The sequence below is a fragment of the Strongylocentrotus purpuratus genome, unplaced genomic scaffold, assembly GCF_000002235.5.
Source record: "Strongylocentrotus purpuratus isolate Spur 01 unplaced genomic scaffold, Spur_5.0 spur5_scaffold_19, whole genome shotgun sequence".
Classification (NCBI taxonomy): Eukaryota; Metazoa; Echinodermata; class Echinoidea; order Camarodonta; family Strongylocentrotidae; genus Strongylocentrotus; species Strongylocentrotus purpuratus.
In genome coordinates, this window is record NW_022145604.1 from 28,426,529 (window position 1) to 28,446,973 (window position 20,445).

The 20,445-nt window shown below is 36.2% G+C and overlaps 2 protein-coding genes across 2 annotated transcripts in view; both read right to left on the bottom strand.

The window, feature by feature from the left end:
- Positions 1 to 10,955, bottom strand: part of LOC115926190 (fibropellin-1-like) — a 28,718-nt gene extending 17,763 nt beyond the window's left edge. Inside the window, exons 1-9 of the mRNA XM_030990790.1 lie at positions 10,783 to 10,955; positions 9,158 to 9,859; positions 8,768 to 8,998; positions 8,015 to 8,168; positions 4,746 to 4,901; positions 4,264 to 4,543; positions 2,996 to 3,283; positions 2,142 to 2,286; positions 1,147 to 1,267 (exon numbers count right to left, since the gene is read on the bottom strand). Of these exons, the coding sequence (XP_030846650.1) occupies positions 1,147 to 1,267; positions 2,142 to 2,286; positions 2,996 to 3,283; positions 4,264 to 4,543; positions 4,746 to 4,901; positions 8,015 to 8,168; positions 8,768 to 8,998; positions 9,158 to 9,859; positions 10,783 to 10,804 (2,099 nt within the window). The 5' untranslated portion in view covers positions 10,805 to 10,955. The remainder of the gene's footprint in view (positions 1 to 1,146; positions 1,268 to 2,141; positions 2,287 to 2,995; positions 3,284 to 4,263; positions 4,544 to 4,745; positions 4,902 to 8,014; positions 8,169 to 8,767; positions 8,999 to 9,157; positions 9,860 to 10,782) is intronic.
- The window catches only part of LOC105440758 (sushi, von Willebrand factor type A, EGF and pentraxin domain-containing protein 1-like), a 34,033-nt gene continuing 24,493 nt past the window's right edge, over positions 10,906 to 20,445 (bottom strand). Inside the window, exons 8-13 of the mRNA XM_030989884.1 lie at positions 15,172 to 15,493; positions 14,517 to 14,767; positions 13,127 to 13,288; positions 12,392 to 12,553; positions 11,541 to 11,698; positions 10,906 to 10,992 (exon numbers count right to left, since the gene is read on the bottom strand). Coding sequence (XP_030845744.1) covers positions 10,906 to 10,992; positions 11,541 to 11,698; positions 12,392 to 12,553; positions 13,127 to 13,288; positions 14,517 to 14,767; positions 15,172 to 15,493 — 1,142 coding nt within the window. The remainder of the gene's footprint in view (positions 10,993 to 11,540; positions 11,699 to 12,391; positions 12,554 to 13,126; positions 13,289 to 14,516; positions 14,768 to 15,171; positions 15,494 to 20,445) is intronic.

Here is a 20,445-nt window from a genome sequence, read left to right on the forward strand (position 1 = left end):
AACCTTGTGACCCCAAAATCCAATCAGCTCATTGGCTCTGTAAGATATATACATGACCTGAGTTTGGCAGAAATCTATCAACCGGTTCTTGAGATAACGCGATCACAAGCTATTTTTGCATATATAATGAGCCCTGTGACCTTTGACCTTCAACCTTGTGACCCCAAAATCTAATCAGTTCATTGGCTCTGTTAGATACATACATGACCCAAGTTTATCAGGAATCCATTGACCGGTACTTGAGATAATATGATCAGTAGCTATTTTTGCATATATAATGAGCCCTGTGACCTTTGACCTTCAACCTTGTGACCCCAAAATCTAATCAGTTCATTGGCTCTGTTAGATACATACATGACCCAAGTTTGGCAGGAATCTATTGACCGGTACTTGAGATAATGTGATCACGAGCTATTTTTGCATACATAATGAGCCCTGTGACCTTTGACCTTCAACCTTGTGAACCCAAAATCTAATCAGTTCATTGGCTCTGTAAGATACATACATGACCAAAGTTTGGAGGGAATCCATCAATTGGTTCTTGAGATAACGCGATCACGAGAACGGGACGTACGTACGGACGGACAACCAGAAAACATAATGCCTCCGGCTACTTTGTAGCGGAGGCATAAAAATGGATATCTCATGATAGCACATTACAAGATCCTTTAGCACTTTCCATAATTTAACATAAAAGGTTTTTTTTACTCAACAGTTAAAAATGCTCAAGTACAAATATCCTGCATCCTCACAAATATTCTTCTTTGTCCAGGCAGGTCCACACACCGGAGTTATCTGGTCACTCCCTTCTCCCACCTTTCCTATCCTCAGCCTTCTTCTTCATGATGTCAAAAGGTGAGTCATACTTCATTTCATACACCATCATGCTTATAGGTCTGTCTCTTCCCCTTCTGCTATCCATCTTCACTTTCATCATGGCCATCTCAAAGCATATTATTCCCCCTTAAAATGTGTCCAATCAGGCATTAGTCTATCCTTTTTACATACATTCTCTCCATAAACACTATCCCATCACCAGGAAAATGAAAAGATTCTTTTTTGTAATAACTTTGATAATAATGTTAAAAAATTATTCTGATGAACCTAATTTGAAATCTGATTGATTTTTATTTGTATGAGACTTACCGATAACCTTCTGCACATTGGCAATCAAACCGATCAGTTCCTTCTATGCATGTACCAAAGTTGACACAAGGGTCTGAGGAGCATTCCATAATGTCGACCTCACAAAACTTTCCCATGAATCCTGAAATAAAGTGACAAAACTATAATCTCTCTCTGAAGATTTCAAATATAAACACCCAAAACAGGAAAAAAAAAAGAGATTACTGTTACAAGAATAAGATGATCATTGTGCGGGGAGCCAATGAGGCTACTAACGCCAGCACTAGATTTGTTACACACAAAAGTACAATGTACTGGGATATGAAAAGAGTATGTTGTGCAGCTGGCCGACCGGCTAGCTTTTCGCTAAAATGAATGTAACCATAATAGGTCTTCTTAAATTGTCAATGAGAGAATTCTAAATTTGATTTTAAATGAAACAATAAACTAGACCACCAAACTAACCTTGGTAGATCTCTAATAACCATACAAATGTGGGTTTATTTCTCCATTTCACATTATTTTTTCTTGATCCTTAATATGATCTGCTATCTGTGCATGTGAACCTGTGTATGGGCAGAGATTTCTAATTAAAGTTCGGCCCGGCTGCTTGAGCAATGGTACAAAAATATCTAAGCACAGGTATGAAATAGGGAAATTCAAATGTTTTGAGGTTGATTATTGAAAAACCTTGTGCCATTGCTTTGCAAACGTATTCAGTTATACTACTTCTAAATGTAGGAATATTATCTAAGGCAAGGTATCACTCTCCCTGAAACTGTACGCTAAGTCAGTTGTGACACATTTTCTGGCATTTTGAGCGAGATATTATTACGTCAGTGGCTCAATTTGCTATTCACATCTCTGACCAATTGGATCCTAGCTGCAACTAACCAGGCATACACCAAGACAAATTACATTCCCTTTTTTTATTTCCCTAAAATTTTCTAAACCATGGAAAATCTGTGTATCCACGGTGGAATCTCATGCCTGAAAAATTGATACTTGTCACTAACCACTTGTGCAGGTACATGTAATACTTGATCTTCCATCAATACACGTTGCTCCATGCTGACAAGGATCACAAAGGCAGTCATCTATTTCCTGATCACAAAGGTCTCCAGTTATACCTTGTGGACATATACAGCTGTAGCTATCCCACTTTATGACAAAAACAAATGAAATACAGTGTATAATCTCTTTAATTGTAAAGGCCTTGGAAAGAGACAGGCAATAAAAGGTGCAGTCTATATAAACAACTATTTCGGTTCCTTATTTTTGCTAGCTAACCATACAAAAATGTATTCAATATAATGGTAAACCATTGGGCGGTAAAATACTGGATAGTCTATGTAATAGTTATGTAGCAGGTATTGGGGAAACTACTGTGAGTTGTTGCTGAAGTAGCTGCCACATGGTGCCGGTAAGCCTATGATGTGCCACCGTCCACCGTGTGGTAAGTTTTGTGCTGACGGTGGACCGAGGTGAGGGTACACGGCGGGGCGTTGAGCCATCAAATAAACATGGTGGGGGGGGGGGGGCCGTTAGCAAGACCCGGCAAAAGTTTTGGTGTGGGTACAAGCAGTGGTACAAGTGAGAACCCGGTATGAGGACGGTACAAAGACAGTATAAGGACGATGGACCGATTCAAGGCCGTTATGGACCTGTTTGTGGGGCCATGAGAACGGTAACGACGTGCCATATTTTGTCATAATTTAAATCAAACGGTATGGGCCCCTTGGTATATAGCAGGTGTTATGTTACAGCACCACGTGATGGAAAAAAAACACGTCTGTCTGACAGGTTTAAACTGTCAGGTAGAGTTTACTTATATCTTAGCTACTTCATATTTGAAGTCACTTAGAAATACCTGGTCTTCACATGTCGAGCCACTAGCACAGCGATGATTGACACAGTCATCAATGTCGACTTCACAGGAAGGTCCTGTAAAACCAGACAGACATTCACAGAGGAAACCATCTCTATTAACAGTGCACACACCACCATTGTAGCAGGGGTTGTTATCACATGGTGTTAACTTCAGCTGGCACCATAACCCATATCTTCCTTCAGTACAAAGACAGCTGTAGCTATTGATTCCATCGACACAGGACGCCCCACTTTCACAGCCATGACTCACACAGTCATCAATGTTTATCTGTTGAAATGTTTTTTTTAATGGTACAGTGTATAAGTTTCTCTGTGGTAAGGGCAGGAGTAGAAGGCAGACTTACACAAAAAACAATTTAAAAGTTAAATTATGTAAATAGGCCCTGTATTAGGCACTACATGTCCTTTGATAATAAATAATATGTACCAGTGTCAACACAGATGTAATGCAACAAGTATCTGGTACTTTGGCATACATAGAAGCTTTATATTATAATGCGATATGGTCTACACAAATGCAAAAAAAAAAAAGCAGATTGTTGATATGGACTACATGGATACTGTTTACAAAATGATGTGAAATTCATGTACATGAACAATTTTAAAAAGAGAGGAGAGGGAATGGGTAGTGGCCCTTCTTTTGAGAAAATGAAAACATGCAAGAAAAATTTAAAAGGTCAAATACTAGTATATTTTTTAAAGGTTGGCAGCATCCAGTTTTAAGCTAGGATATTATATATCCCAGGAAAAGTTCTCTGAATCCGAGTCAAAAGGATTATTTCAAGGAGAATATTTTCTTTAGTGCCTTTTTCCTCCAACTTCAACAGGGTCTCAATATATTTCCTGTAAAAACATGTCTACTTATCATGTCTATGGAAAAAGGCATCACCCCGTTTCTGAACAATTATATGACTGCCCTCTGTATTGTCAACTTTTTTCATATGCCTCATATTAAATCTCCCAGTGCCACATTGAATTTTTCCTGGGATACACATTATACCAATGGCTTCAAAATTAGTTAACTGTTTCCTGTGCAAGATTAATCTGTACCAGAGTTAAAATGATTGTCATGGAGCTCATCAAGACTGGAAATGGGTAAGTTTGTAAAGCAACTGTGTTGCACAAAAGCAATCCTTCCCTCAATCAATGCCTTTTTGGGTGGCAAAGGAGTGACTCTGCAAAGAAGCACATAAAGCACCTGAATTGTTCAGTATCTTTGTAAAGATGAGTACACCTGGCTATACTTACATCACACAGGTTACCGGTGAAGCCTACTTGACACTGGCAGGTGAATGTTCCCCATTGGTTGATACACCTTCCATCATTCTTACATGGGGATGGTGACATCTCACATTCGTTGATCTCAGACTCACATTCTAATCCAGTGAATCCATCCTTGCACACACATGTGTAACTACCGATTACATTCTCACAGCCTACAGTATTTCCACTTGTGCATGGATTTCGACGACAGTAGTCTATTTGCCTGCTGCAAGTTCTTCCCCGAAATCCTGGAGCACACGAGCAACTGCAATGTAGAAAGGAATAGACAATTAATAAAACTATCAAATTAGATTTAAATCGCTTATTAGAACAAAGGCATCAGCAGTCGGATGTTCATAGAAATGGGGGCCACTCCCAACAATTTATATGGAAGAGGTTAAATTTATGAAAATTTTTTTAAACTCAGCTATACTATGCTAATAACCCTTGTTATATGTTTACATTACCGATATTTTGTGTTTAGGTTTTCACAAGATCCCCCGTTCTGACATGGGTTGGCATCACAAAACTTGTCTTCACTGCATGTATGGCCTGTGTATCCAGCTTCACAGTCACAGGAGAAAGAGTTGATTCCATCAATGCATGTTCCATGCTCACATGGCCTATTTAAGAAGAGAAAGAATATGCAAGAGATACAAATAAATGTAATGAAGTAACAAAGCAACATGAAGAAGATGATTGATTAATGCTGTGTTTTGTCTATATGTAACAACAAAAGTTATTATAAATCAACTTTATTGATTGAGAGGAAAGATGGGGATTATTTAATTTGTATGAAAGTGCATATATCTGATTATGGTAACATTCATATATATTATGCAATTATTGTATTCTTGCCTGACTGCACATGAGTGTATTTAACATTGCCTTGTACAAAATGTATATATATATATATATGAGATTAAATCTATAGGTCCAGTTCAAGCAAATACTAATTAAAGCAGCAACAAAAATTGAAAATAAAAGAACAAAAACAATAACATAATAACGAAATAAGAATTCGTCACTGAAGACGAATGAGGTGGTCTGGACATTTTTTAAAGGATCTCTTTTGAAGAGATGAAGAGAAAGAGAGATGTATGGCAGTAGATAGATATAGGGAAGGAGAGAGGGAGACGGTGTATAGTCATATAAAAATACATGAGCTGGACAGAGGGATAAAAGAGGAAGCAGAATGCACACACTTTGAAGAAGAGAGGTAAGTAAGAAAACATGGTTGGGGTAAAATAAGAATACAAAGGGCAAAGGAAAGAGCTAGAGAAGATTAAGGAATGTCCAAAGACATAAAAGAGGGATAGCCAGAGGTGAGAGAGTAGAGAAAAGGAGAGGCAGAGACAGAGGAAGACAGATCAAGAGAAGAACAGGGAGGCAGAGCAAGAGAGGGAGACACAGAGAGGGAGGCGGTGAAAGAGAGAGAAAGAGAGAGAGAGAGAGATGCAGAGACGGAGCAAGAGAAGGAGAGGGTGCAGAACAACAGAGGAGAAGGAAAACAAAGCAAGAGAGAGGAGAGAGAGAGAGAGATGCAATGGAGAATGATGCATTCAATATTTCCAGCATAATTTCTTTTAAATATTTACTATATAGAGAGAAGTTATAGACATGTAAACAATTTTATGTCCGTGGGAGAGACGTGAACATTGCATATACCTGGGCTGAATAACGGGAAAATATAAACATCTGGGAAGGAGACTAGCATCATAGAAATGGGACGATTTGATATCGTAGCATACTAGGGAGATTAACTCTTTTATACAGTTATTGACTGGCAGGGGCTGTAATATAACATTATTTGGACCGCTGAAGGGAGTTATATTTCCCCAAGTGGTTATATTTTCCCGAAGCACGCAGCGCTGAGGGAAAATATGTTCACAAGGGAAAATATAACTCCCTTCAGGTCCAAAGAATGTTATATACCCTCTGCCAGTTAATAACTGTTATATTAGATAGCCTTGGTTTGATTTTTTTTTTGGGGGGGTGGGGGGTTCATATTTTTTTTTTCCGAAATTTTTTTTGGGACTATCAAAAGTTTAGAAAAAAAAGGTTATAACAAAAAAATTGGGGAAAAAAAAAAAAAATTGAAAAAAATAAATTCTTACGGTACCCAAAAAAGCATTTTTCGGGAAAAAAAGAAAATGTGGAAAAAAATAATTTCAAGGGAAAAAAAAATTAATGAAAAAAAAAATGACCCTCGGTAATGGTGTAATGTGTGTAATTGGTGACATACAGTCCTCAAGAGGGCGACATGCATTGATTAAAAATATGTTCATTTCACCAGCTGGTAAAATATAGCCGGCCAGGAAAATATAACAATTTGGATCCTCGCAATTGATATCACGTGACGAGCTCTGGACCAATCACATCTCGGTATCTGTCTAAGCTATCTAATATATGGGTTTAATACACGACAAGGAATCAGATTTCCCATAGGGTTGTATACAAACTATTGACATTCATCTCCCAAAGAAATATCACACAAAATTAGGCATTCTATACATTGTTTGTGATTGTTTTATGTTATGATAGTCGAAGAAGGTGATAAAATCAAATGGAAAATGGAAGCAAAAAAAAATTGACCCAACGGGAATCGAACCTTCAACCAGGAATGACTGAATAGGGCAAATGCTTTAACTAATGGATTAAAATATTTCTCATAGACTTTACAGGCAAAGTTGACAAAAGGACTTGGCATAGTCGCAATTTCAACTTTAAATTGTAAATTTAGTCATGTTCCCAACATCAGATCAAAAATCAAAAGGAATGTCCCCTATAGCCCATACTCTCAGCTATATATAACAACATTTGGGAGAAACTGGAGCAAAATAATTAAGCGTGATACTGCTCAAAGAACAATGTCATGTTATGTAGATTTATGATGTGAACGAAATTCACCTTCCATAGGCATAACACATAAATTAAGAAAATTCTGACATGTCGCCTTCAATTGAAATTTTGCACTATTATGACAATAAATTGAATGGCCAAATGAGACATGAAATCATATTTCCGACTTATACTCTTATCTATCCAAATATGAAGAAAACAAAATTGGGGTTCCCAAGCATCCCAAAGAGCTATAATGGATCTTGTATAGGTATGTTTTTGCCCATATATGCTACGTATTACAAGAGCTCGCGCGCATGGACATTAATCGTTAATGGACGCTCATTTTGTTATTTATGGTCATAAAGAGAAAAATGCTTAACATGGCCTGAAACATATGCAAAATGAATTTGAGACAATTTTGAGCATTTTTAAATTTTGCACGCACACTGGTGCACGTTTTTTGACCTGATATTGACCGGCATAAAATTAACTTTGAACATAATAAATATGAATGAAAATTGACTTTCCGTTTCTTAATGATATGAACCAGAGCAATATAACACTGAGCTCCCATCAGGAATCTATTTATTCAGATGGTCATATATCAACCAATACTTAAGCCATTCAACTGGGCCAAATTTCTTATTATTTTGCTGACTCATATACTTCATGATCAACTTTTTCTGATCGATTGCACATGGTTTCTTTCACAATGCAATCGCATGACCAGAACTCAACTTTATCTTTAACAAGAACACATTTGTGCCCTTATACAGATACAAGTTATGTGAAACGCAAGCAATAATGTACAGGCTGCAGCATACATGTATGTAGGATTATGTGAGAGTGTTCTTTTAGTAGATCATTGTCCGGAATACTTGGATAAGCTTACTCGCTTGCACATTCATCCTGATCGCCTCCGCAGTGTATTCCTTCAAATCCTGCAGCACAGTTACACCGATAGGACACTAGATCCTTCACACAGGAACCTCCATTTAGACAGGGTGAAAAAGCACAAGGGTTGATCTCATGCTCGCATAACAACCCTGTGTTGAGGAAAGCAGAAACAAGGACATGAACCTCAAAATCCTAAAATATGGTGCTTATTTTGAAATACCCCCTTTGGGCTGCACATATATCGTGTGTCACTCAATGATTTGCTATACTACAGTAAGAAACTTCCCTTTTTGCAAGATCTCGGCTGTGACATGACCGATTGCCGCAAAACTTTGCACAGACCTCGAAAATGGCATAAAGGACACAGATTCGTCATAATGTTTGTATGTAATTCTTATTTTTTTCATGTTATATTAATAATATATACAAATATAAATATACATTTAAATTGATAATCAATTTTTTTGTTAAAGGTCTTGGAGATATGCAAGTTCTAAATGTACCTCAAAAGCATACCGTATTATTACAGAAAAAGAAATATCTAGTTTTACGAAATTCTTATATATTTCCTTGTTTTTTCAAACTTAATTTTTTCTCTTTTTTTTCGTGGTGTTTTAGATTGTTATCTGAACCAATAATCAGTTGGAATAGATGATCATTACAGCTTAAATTTCCATTAGTCAGCTTTGTCCATTATATTAACATTATTTTCTACCTCTCTGATAAACTCAATACTGATTAAAATCACCTTGATATGCTGGTGAGCACTGGCATTGAAATGTAAGAGAGTCTCCGCTACATGTAGCTCCATTGAGACAAGGGTCTTGGGCATCACAGACAGTCAACACCTCTTCACATCTCTCTCCAGAGTAACCTACATCGCACAGGCAAGTGAAGGAAAGAGGTTCTTCTATGCAGGTTGAGTTCAGTCCACATGGAATGTCATCACACCATCTTATCTCCTCAGCACAGGTTTCCCCTTAAAAAAAAAAAAACATGTACACACTTGTTGACATTAATGATAGTATCCCACAGCAAATCTACCTGGAATTTGGTTTTGTTTTCATCTTTTAACTCAAAGTAAACTAAGATTCAGCAAGTGTTAAAATGAACTCAACTGAAAGGCTAGTTTACTTACCTGTGAATCCATCAGGACAGTGGCAGATGTAAGTTATAGGTTGATCCTCACAAGTAGCTCCATTCCTACAAGGATCTGGCTGACAGAAGTTGACCTCTGTCTCACAGGTCTGTCCAATGTATCCCTCGGTACAGGTGCAGTCGAAGGCCAAGGTGGTATCATCAACAGCTGTACATGTGCCTCCATTTATGCAGGAAGAGTCACTGCATGCTGTCCTGACTTCATCACAGAACTGTCCAGCATAGGTTACATGACATGCACAGACTGCTCTGTCTCCCAGGTCTTCACAAGTGCCACCATTTTGGCAGGTGAAATTTGCACACATGTCAATGTCTTCATCACATGTCGGACCTCTGAATCCAGATGCACAGGAACAGGTGAAACTGTTGACGCTATCATTGCAACTACCGTCGTTTAAGCAAGGACTGCTCTTACAATCATCAATGTTAATAGAACAGTTCACTCCTTTATATCCCTCTGCACAAATACATTTGTAACCAGCTGCGGAGAGCTCAGACATTACACAGGATGCACTGTTTTGACAAGGAGTATCAACACAGTAATCTATTTCCTTTGAGCAGGTTTCACCATCAAATCCAAACGGGCAAAAGCACTCAAAATGGCCTTGGCTACTCTTGCAGGTTGCGTTGTTCTTGCATGGTCTTGGATCACAATAGTTGATTTCGGTCTCGCAAACCGAGCCTGTTGAATGAACACATGTATTATTTTTATGTACAATTCATATAAGTTTATACTGTACACCAATTATACAAACATGATCTATATATCACTATATTTCATCACGAGCATCCTAACCGGATAACAACATACAAATGATGCATGCGATTGAGTTCATTATACAATTTATCCGCACTCAAGTGTAGCTGTATGCATCAATCCTTCAAAGCCATTAGGGTTCATATGAAGCAGAAACAGCCTCAACAAGAGTGGATGGATCCTGTAATGAAGGAATGAAAACATGCATCATTTGTGTATACATGATACTCCCAGATCCTTGTTATTTGATGTAAAAAGAATTCATTTCAGGATTGTTTTGTTTCTTGAACTATAGGTCAAATTTAAAAAATGAATATGGCATGAAAATTCCTGCCAGTTATAACTTTAAGAGATATTTAATAAAAACTTTAAAAACATAAGTATCCTGAAAAAAAGTTACTATGCTTCTGATACACATACATTCACTAACTACACAGTGAATGAGCATTTCCCGAGCGTGGACATTTTGAATAATTTCCTATTATTATGGAAATGCAGATAAAGTACTAAACATTAATCAGTTCTATTGATTATGGCAATGTGATCAATGTCCTAACCGTTACAAAAATAAATGCATCATGTTTCTGTTTCCTTATAAAACATTTTAAAAGCCTATTTATAAAATCAATCATCTGAAATTATGAGTCAAAATAACCGGTATGTCAAGATCATATCATTAAATGTAATTTGTTATGAAGTTCAAGCCTGATTTTTGTCCAAATCAAAAGCATTGTCATTAAGGCCTGCTGTATAGTAGCTTCATCAGTTGAAGCTCCCTACCCGTATCATATTGTATTTCAAGTTTTAGGTCAAACGTATTTGGGGAAGCAAACAGTTCATGTTTATACCTGTATATCCTGGAGCACACATGCATGTAAACTGATTGACTTTATCCACACAAGATGCTCCATTGAGGCAGGGATCAGAGTCACACGGTAGAATCTGATCACCACACGTAGGCCCTGTATATCCTAATCCACAGATACATGTGAAGGAATTAGTTCCATCAAGGCAGCTTGCATCATGTAGGCATGGCTCGCTCTCACATTCATCAATATCTGTAAAAACCGATGCAGAATGTTAAGGAAATGGTAGATTGTATGATGTTAAAATGAAAACCTTTGACTATTTTATTTAGTGCGCCAATCACCTAAAAAAAAAAGTCAAAGCTAGAATATATGAAATAAGACTTTACTTTACTTCACATTAACTTAGCACTTATTCAGATGACAATGAATATAGAAGGCATGCATGGGCAATTACACAAGAAGTAACCTTCTAAGCAAATTCGCTAATTTTCAAGTACGTTAAAAAATAGAGCACCGCCAGCATTGAGGTTCAGATAGTTTAAGTATGTGCGGTGCATGAATCTAACATGATGCAAGAATGCACCACACGCTAGATGTACAGGGGTGTATCACTATTATCATAATACCACATGTACGTGCACTGCAGGTGACTGAGGATCCATTAGATTGAGGTCACTCAAATTGGTGTTTGGATAATCTTATGCCAAGGGGACCTTCCCTCTTTTGAAAATGAATTCCATTTAACATTCAATATGCATTCATTGCTTAGAAGATGTTTTCAGGCAATCCTTACCAACACACATGGATGCATCAGTAGAACCTTTCTGCAGTGTTGTAGTTTCACCAGGACATTGATGACATGCACTTCGCTGAATTCCACTCTGATAAGTACCAAGCGGACATGCCATGCAAGGCACGAAGCCTGAAGGAGAGTACTCTCCAGCTGCACAAAACTCTGCACAATGTATACAAAAGGAATCACACAAAAATAATTTGGCTTGTATGAGTGAGTGAGAATGCCACATGCATATGAAAATCATGCCATTTCAAGCTTTCACGAGTGCATGGTTCTGGCACTTTACACTAAGCAATAATAGTAATATGGCAAAGACATAATTCCAGGGAAATGGGAGAACGCTGTTTAAAAATGTTGTTAATACCATCTCAAATGTTACTCTTAAAATATTTAAGTAAGGAAACTAATGTTAGTAAAAATATTAAAAAATAAATAAAAATAAATAAATAAAATAAATTATTAAAAAAAAAAAAAAAAAAAAAAAAAAAAAAGAATTATATGCCTCTGCCTCAGACATATTATCGATCAAGTGTAATGCTTTTAATCTGGCATGACTGTTGACTTATTGACCCTAAACCACCTAGAGAATGTTCGTTCATCTACAGTTTGACCTTGGTCATATTAACCCATTTTCAAACTGGACCTGTGGCAGTCAGCCTGTGCCTTCAAGAGATGTACACATGGTTTGATTATGGTGGTTCCACCTCAAAGCTATAGAACGTAATTGTGAGTACAGCATGATTGTTGTAAGATTATCCAAAATAAATTTTTCAGAAATTTCAAAAAGCTAAGGCAGTGTTCTGTAAAAAAAAAAAAAGCAAATGGCCCTAAGCCAAAGATACATGTACTTACCAATACATTCAAGAGATGAAGTAGAGCCTTTATTTACAGTTGTCGTGCCAACAGGGCAGCTGGTACATTCTGTAGCAAAGAATTCCTCTTGATAGGTTCCTATCGGGCAATGGTTGCATGGTGCTAGACCGGTGAACGAGCTATAACCAGGCTGGCAGATGTCTTGATGTGAAAGGATGAAATGAGAAAATATATACCGGAGGGAGGGTATTGTAAAAAATGTGTTCTAGACAAAAATAAGTTTTAACAAATACTTGTACTAAGCACCCTACTTTTCTGATGAAACCAAGCAACTCCTCTCTCACAAAGTGTACACAAAAATATGATGAGGTACATTTAATTTGCTAGCATGAATCTGTATGCACAGTAAGTAGCATACAACTAATTTTTGCAACTATTTTCCTATTTTATGTAGATTTAATACAACTGTTTGGTGATTTCCTTGAAGCCCATGTATAGTTTTTTTGTCACTGGTTACTGGTCTTCTTTAAAATAGCAAGGGACTCTACTTATAATAAGGAAGTGTTTATTTCTCTCTCCAGTGTAACATTAAACAATTTAGAATTACAAAATAATAATATGTATCAATTTGAAAGGAAATATGTCATTAAAGACCCAAAGATTCCACTGATCCCTTTCAAATAATAAAGTGTAGTAAATCTATGCTTCATATTCAATGATTATTTTCCTTTGAAATAGGGCATTCACAATTACAAATTCAGTGAATGTTTGTACCTATGCACTGGGTCACATTCTCGGATCCGACTGCAATAGTAGATTGTCCTTCGGGGCACTGATGACATGAGAACTGTCCATGTGTGTCTTGATATGTCCCTATTTCACACTGGATACATTCCTGGGTTTCATTGCCATAGTAGAAACCACTTCCACATGGTACTACATAATTGAACAGAGAATAAATATGAATAGTAGTAAGCATATTACCAAGAATATATAAATGCAGTTAAATTTTAAAATTCATTTGTTGTCTTACTAAAATGTATAAATTATTATTAAGATTTGTTTATATTACAAATGTAACTATGTTTTGTATACATTTTACATTGTATTCGTTATTATGTATTATATTTTGTTGGAAATGAAAAAATAAAAATGAATGAATGAATGAAAAGAGAGATTACAGAATACTAAATACAGGTACCGGTATATTGATTAACTAGAATTAAAACCCATCCATATTCAAATCAAAGGCACATGAATTCTGGTTAAATGCAAAAAGATAGCACACCTGTTGTTTTTTTTTATCCACAGAAGAGAAAAAAAAGAAAATAATTGAAACGTAAGTATATCACGTGTACGCTGCTGTAGAAGTATCCCATAATCCGATCATGATGCTATCTCTGATGGAATATAAGCGTATCCATCTCCAGAGGTGGACTTTCCCAGGACCCTTGTCTTCTCAGTTCTTGAAACGTTTCCGTACAATATCGTTATTAAGTGTTCTTGCATGGTCAAGCCATGCTATGGAAGGTGTGTATATTAGTTCGTTGATAACTGTACATGTGCATGCACTGTATTTGAGAATGGGCATGTGATGATGGCCTATGTAGCCATAGAGACTAACCTAAGTGTATGAAATCATTACATGCATGTATACATGATGTTTACTGCATGAACAAGAGGATGGGGACTGGGGGAAGGAAACAAAATCCACCAAGCAAGCTTTCATGACTTTGTGCATGCATTCAGCTTTGATTAACAGATACTATCTACCGGTATTCATATGCAAAATTTATGAAACTTTAGCCAACAAGTACTGTGCAAAATAAGAACCGTGACATGGGCAGCCAAAATTTCTCTATACCTGTATGTATTGTATACAATGCAAAAAGGTCAATATATGTGTATACCGGTAATAAATTTGCGATAATTTCAAGACCGTGTCAGTCATAGATATTCTTCATGCAAAGCCCCATCTACACATGCATTTGTGTATATAGCCACGATCCTAGGGAGAAGGGAAAGCCCCATCCTACCACCTGAGGGAGCACCAAAATAACAAACAGTATTCCTGCCTTTCTAGGATTAAAGAGTGATGTTAACGGGATATAAAGTTGCATTTTCTTCCACGTTTGGCACATACAGTTGTTACATGACATCTTACCACAGCGATAGACATCGTTGTTAGCTGTATAGGGAGGGACGCAAACCAATTCAACATATTCATAGTTGAATGAGCTCTCATCCAGTACAGCAGTGAAACCGTCGACACTAGAGCTCAGGTCCAGCTGGCCATCCTCAATGAGAGTCTCCACGAGACCAATCATTTTATCCTCTGCATCTAGCGCTGCATCAAAGTCCGTCTGACCTTCGCCCACGATCAAATTAGTTTCAAGGGAAAATCCTATGACGATTCTGAAGGAAACAAATTCTAAGTGAAAATGTATAAAATCCACAATGCAACTCAAAAGACAATAAAACTATAAAGAGAAAAATTACAACTTTCTGAAGTCAATACCATTTTACAGGAATAATCCACTGACAGTATGATGGATCATAATTTACGATGTGAAAAATACTAAAAATAGAGATTTTCACAATTTCTTGTTTTTGAAAAGCGCTACGGTATTGTAACTTCTAACAGGTAACTCAAAATAAATTGAATCTGTTGGGACTGCAAAAAATAGATCAATTTATGTAAAATTGGCCTTAGGAAGTGTAAATGTCAATAGTACTTTTTTCCCTACCAAAAAAATGCCATGCTAACCCTCCAAAAAATTATTGCAAATTTTATAAACTGAAATAAGGAATTTACGCACTCAAAATTAAGAGCTGATCTCTTATGTATTTTGAAGAAAGGATGTTGTAGATACAAATGCTCCTCCCATATGCCAAGGTCTACAGGTGTGTCCATCTGCCTTCGTCTACTTCTACGTTTGCGCCTTCGACGGCCAGAAGGACCACATGTCACTTGAACATTATTCACTGTGCATTCTTCGGTGCAGATTTCATGAAAGCCTGAAGAGTTGAATGCGTTTAGGAATGCTGTAGCGATGGCTAACTGTGTTTCATTCGTGCCACATGAATCACTGAAGTAGAATAATTTACTTGGAAGATTCAAATTATCCGCACTATGTGATTCTTTTAAGATAAAAATGAAAAAAAGAAAAAGAGTAGTTAATAATCTCTCAAATTTAACCATTTGACGGTCTGAAAAATAAAATTGCAAAAGATAAGAGTAAGTAGATATTCAAATTTCAATGAAAATGTACGTCTCTAAGATATTCTTGTTCAACAATGAAAACACAGAATGAGAACCAATGAGGAGCTCTGAATGTCATGACATGTTTCTTGTGATATGCTCTCACTCATGCGTGAATGCTATGATTCAAATTGTATATATTCTTAACCCTATCTAGCCTGGGGAGGGGGGCTTTAGAAGCCCTCCCCCTGTATACATTTTTCGCGATAATTTTTTAACGTAAAACAATGTTCTGCTGGAATTTTATGACTTTTTTCTTTCGAGTCTTGTGCACCATTTTTCGAAAAATCAGACCTACCGTTACAAATTTACGTGACCTTGTGCCTTTGCATGTCAGCCCCAAAATCGCTCTTTTTTGTGATTTGTGTACAAAACATATGGAAATCTCTTTTTTCAAAAAAAGAGATAAAACATTGGTTATTTGGTCTTGTTTATAGTTAAAGTGTTTATTCTGGGGGTCAAAATATTTAAATTATAGTTAGAAATGAAATAAAACAACAAGTTAAAAAAACTAAGAAATAAAAAAGAAATTATAAAAACAATAGATAACATGAGGAGTAACCTGGCTCTTCCAATTTCTGTTTGTTGTATTATTTTCCCAAATGGTCTTAAGAATATATGTAGTGAAAAACTAATGTTTAAATATGAAGAATATATGATTAATGGGCAAAAATGTGAATTGTATTACCTTATTTGCATAATTTACCATAAATATTAAAATGAGTGCATTTTTCAAAAAAAATCAAATCACCATAGTAATCTTTATGCTTCACTTGACATGCATGCAAACTTTCACAAGCCGACTTTATGGCAAAAAAAACTATTGATAAACATTGTGACATCCCAGGGTCAATCAAAAGTAATGCAAAATTAATGTGTCGCAATAAATGCCTGCTGCAGCAATTGTGCGCAGGACATGATAATACTGCGTTAGATAAACAATATGCCTGCCAATCAAGGTTTCCAAAAAAGTAGCTAAAGAATGGTAGGGAGCTGTCTTAAATTTACGTTAAAGTACTTAGCAAAAGGTTTCAACTGAATACCAAAATTCGCTAAGTATTTTATCTAAGCCAAAAACTAAGTAAAATACTGGACATATTTTGAATACCCGCCCAGCTAGGGCTTCTCGAAGTCCAGACCGAGGGGCATGTCAGTCCGGACCGCCCGGGCGGCTCTGTTTTTTTGTTTCAACTTTAACCCTTTGAGAGCGAGCCCGCGCACGGCGATTGTTTCCCCTGTGACGGAGCGATTTCGGTTACGTCGCCAGTAATGGAAAATTTGGCGATGCTTTCTACTTTCATTGCCCATTGCGCCTCATTCAGTCATTTTCGTGTATTTTAGTAAATGTAAAAATGTAAGCTCAGACTTTTTTCTTTCTAAAAATATAAGTTTTGTTCCTCGATAAAGGAAACGCGGCGTATCACAAATTATATTTAAAAGGAATAGTCCTAGGTCTCTATGAATATATAGGCCTACTATAGGCCTAATAATATTATTATATGAATAACTACAATACATCTATCGAAATGTGAGGAAAACAACGCCCTCTCATATTGCCCAGCGAAAATCATCCAATCACCGATGGAAAATCGCCATGTAATCATCTTCATCAACAAAACCAATAATCCAAAGCCTTGAATTAAGGCAAGAATATAGAACGGATTGACGCGCGCGTACGCATCCGTCTCCAGCTGTACAGGTATTTTCGAGGGCCTTTTTTTATCTGAACATTAACTTGGGGTAAAGATGACATGATATCACCTTTTCTCGATTTTTTTTCCATGTAACTTTATTATTTTTTTAATAGATGAGATGAAAACAAATCTTCTAGTAGTGCTACTTTACGGACACAGAATACACAAATATCCAAAAGCTTCTGAAAACAAGGGCATCTTCAACAAAACTTTGAAGACATCAACAAATGAGGCTTTTCTTTTCTTTAATGGTAGGTTATTTCAAAGAGTTCGAACAGCGCAAATGAAAGCTCGACCTCTAAGAATTACTTTTGTTTGTATGCAATGTAGCTCTAGGTTCAGCTTATCTTGTGTACTCTGGAACTATTATGTGAATATGGATGTGATATAAAAGATAATCATTTCATGTTGAACACAGAAATATATTTCATTCACCAAATTACCATTTTGCCAATTTGATCTCACGTTTCAAGCACTAACTCTGTTTATCTTATTTTCTGCTATCATACAAACTAGCTTATTACAAAGGTTGGATTGTCCTTTAAATTGTAACAAATAATACAATTATTTTCATTCATTACATCCACTAAATTAGGGCCATATTTCTTCTTCAGAAATATATTTTAATACCAGTATGACAAACTCTAAATTACACTTACTAGTACAGCCACTTGTTTGGTCATGAGGACGCCACACTCCTGATGTTCCACACACATAGTGATCAGGGATTGTAACACGCGTTCTTGGAAGGTCAAAATTTTCATTGCAAAATATATTGCAAATTTTTCCACCAATCCACCCATCACAGGCCAGAGCTCCATTTTTGGGGGGCTTCAAGCCTTCGCAGGGAATACCTGGTAAAAGAAAAGGCTGGCAATTAATAGGATGAAGTTATGAAGATTTTTACTTCCCGTAACAGAGTTTGATAATATTTCTTTCCCTTAACCCTTACTGTACTGGGCTATTTTGAACACTTCACTGACTGGGGTGGGGGGGGGGGGCGCCCCCCCTATGATCTCAGCCGTTGAATGTCCGATGAACACAAAAATGTGCATGTTTGTAGATATTTACGTAAGGAACCTTATGGTATAATTAGTTTTTTTCCTAATATGCAAATTTTTGTTGTTATAGCCTAATTAATTATGCAAAATGCTAATTTTATGCATTTTACAGAAAACTCTTCATATTTGTCTGTAGACTTGTGAGGAATCTTGAAAATGTATTGAATAAATGTTTCCTTCATCTCAAATTCATGAGGTTTCATTATTTTTATGATATTTGAAAATGCATAGGTTAATTTGCATAAATTAAGAATACGAAAATTATGCATTCATGAATATCAAGTCTGGAAATATACAGGGAACTAGAATCATTACAAAAATTGTCAGACTCCACTTTTAGAATGTTTTCATATGAAACTTCTTTTCTAACACAAAATAGTTATTTTTATGTAATTAATAATGATAATTTATGCAAATTTGATGTGATTTTCAAATATCGTTTTTCTTATGTATTATATTGTGTTTTATTAGGTGGTCTGTCAACGACAGATCACCTATTGATTTTGTTAGAATTTTCTTTCTTTATTTTTATTTATTTATTTGTTTATCAGGTGGGCTGTATATCGTACAGACCACCTTATAATTTCGTTAGAATTGCCTTTATTATTTATTTATTTATTCTTTATTTTTCTTATTTCTAACCACTTTTTTGTGGACAAGATTACGTGAAAATGGCTCAATCAAATGCCTTGAAATTTGGCACACATATGTATAGGCATATGTACAAGGCACAAAAATGTTTTCAACCTTGACCTTTACTGATGACGTCATCTAGGCGCCATTTTGTAAAAATTTTGGAAAAACAACTCATGATCATATCTTCATAACCAAAAGCTATTTCTCATTCATATTTATCATGATCAAGGTCAATATCCGTCCGGTCAATTTCGGGTCAAAAAAGGCACGCGCGTACGTCCGCGCGTCAATAAGGCGCGCAAAATTTTTAAATTCTCAAAAACGTCTTAAAATCATTTTGCATACGTTTTAGGCCATTCTAAGCATTTTATAAAAAAATCGCGCACACGCGCATGTGTGCGCGTTTTTGCGCGTAAAACTATTACACAACATAGAATCGCCATTTTTTTTTCTTTCATGATATTTCAGATCTTTTTACAAACAAATTGATACCATGTTTGTCTCTTTATGACTATTGATAACGGAATGTTACCGTTTAACATAAATTTCCATGCGCGCGAGCTCTTGTAATACATAGCATATATGGGCAAAAACATGCCTATACAAAATCCATTGTAGCTCTTTAGGATGCAAGGTGACCCCAATTCTTTTTTCATATTGTGATAGTATATAAATTGGAGATATGATTTCATGTCTCATTTAACCCTCAATTTTCTTATGACGTCATCATAATGGCCTCCGAACTCATAATTTCAATTTGCATATTATGACGTCAGCATATTTTTGGAAAATTGATTGTATCTCTGTAAATATTGATGGATTGTTTTCCAAATTTTGATATGTTCTAGCTGAGACAATTTTTTACAAATGCTGTGGTCACAATTTTTCATTTTGACAAAAGCATCATGGCGTATTTTAGCGATTAAAGGAGGCATGTCAATTTTTCACCTTTTGCGTGTATTCTCTATAGGACATGATTTTTTCTCAAAACTGGATTCTACATTCCCGTCTTTCGCGAGCAATATCTCTGTCGTTTTAGTTTCGTTTACGCTGAACTTTGAGTATGTTGTAGCTGAGACAAAAATCTATTTCAAATGTACCCTTTATTTTGTCTCAATTTTTTGTTGGATCAGCCCACCTATACTTGTTCCAAACAAGTATTACAAATCTAGTTTATTTTTATTTCTTCTGTACACTTTATTGTGTACACGTTTACTCAAAATCGACTTGGTCAATTTTCTTCGAATTTCTGTCAGTCATCAGGCCCTATAATATCAAGTTCCTAAAACCTTTTTGAAGGTCATGGGATCATCGTGACGTCATCCAGGCGCCATTTTGTAAAAATCAGGTCATTATCATATCTCGATAACGAGTTATCAAAAATCAACTATATTTAGTATACATCAATTTCAGGTCAAAGGTCAACTAAAAATGTCAACA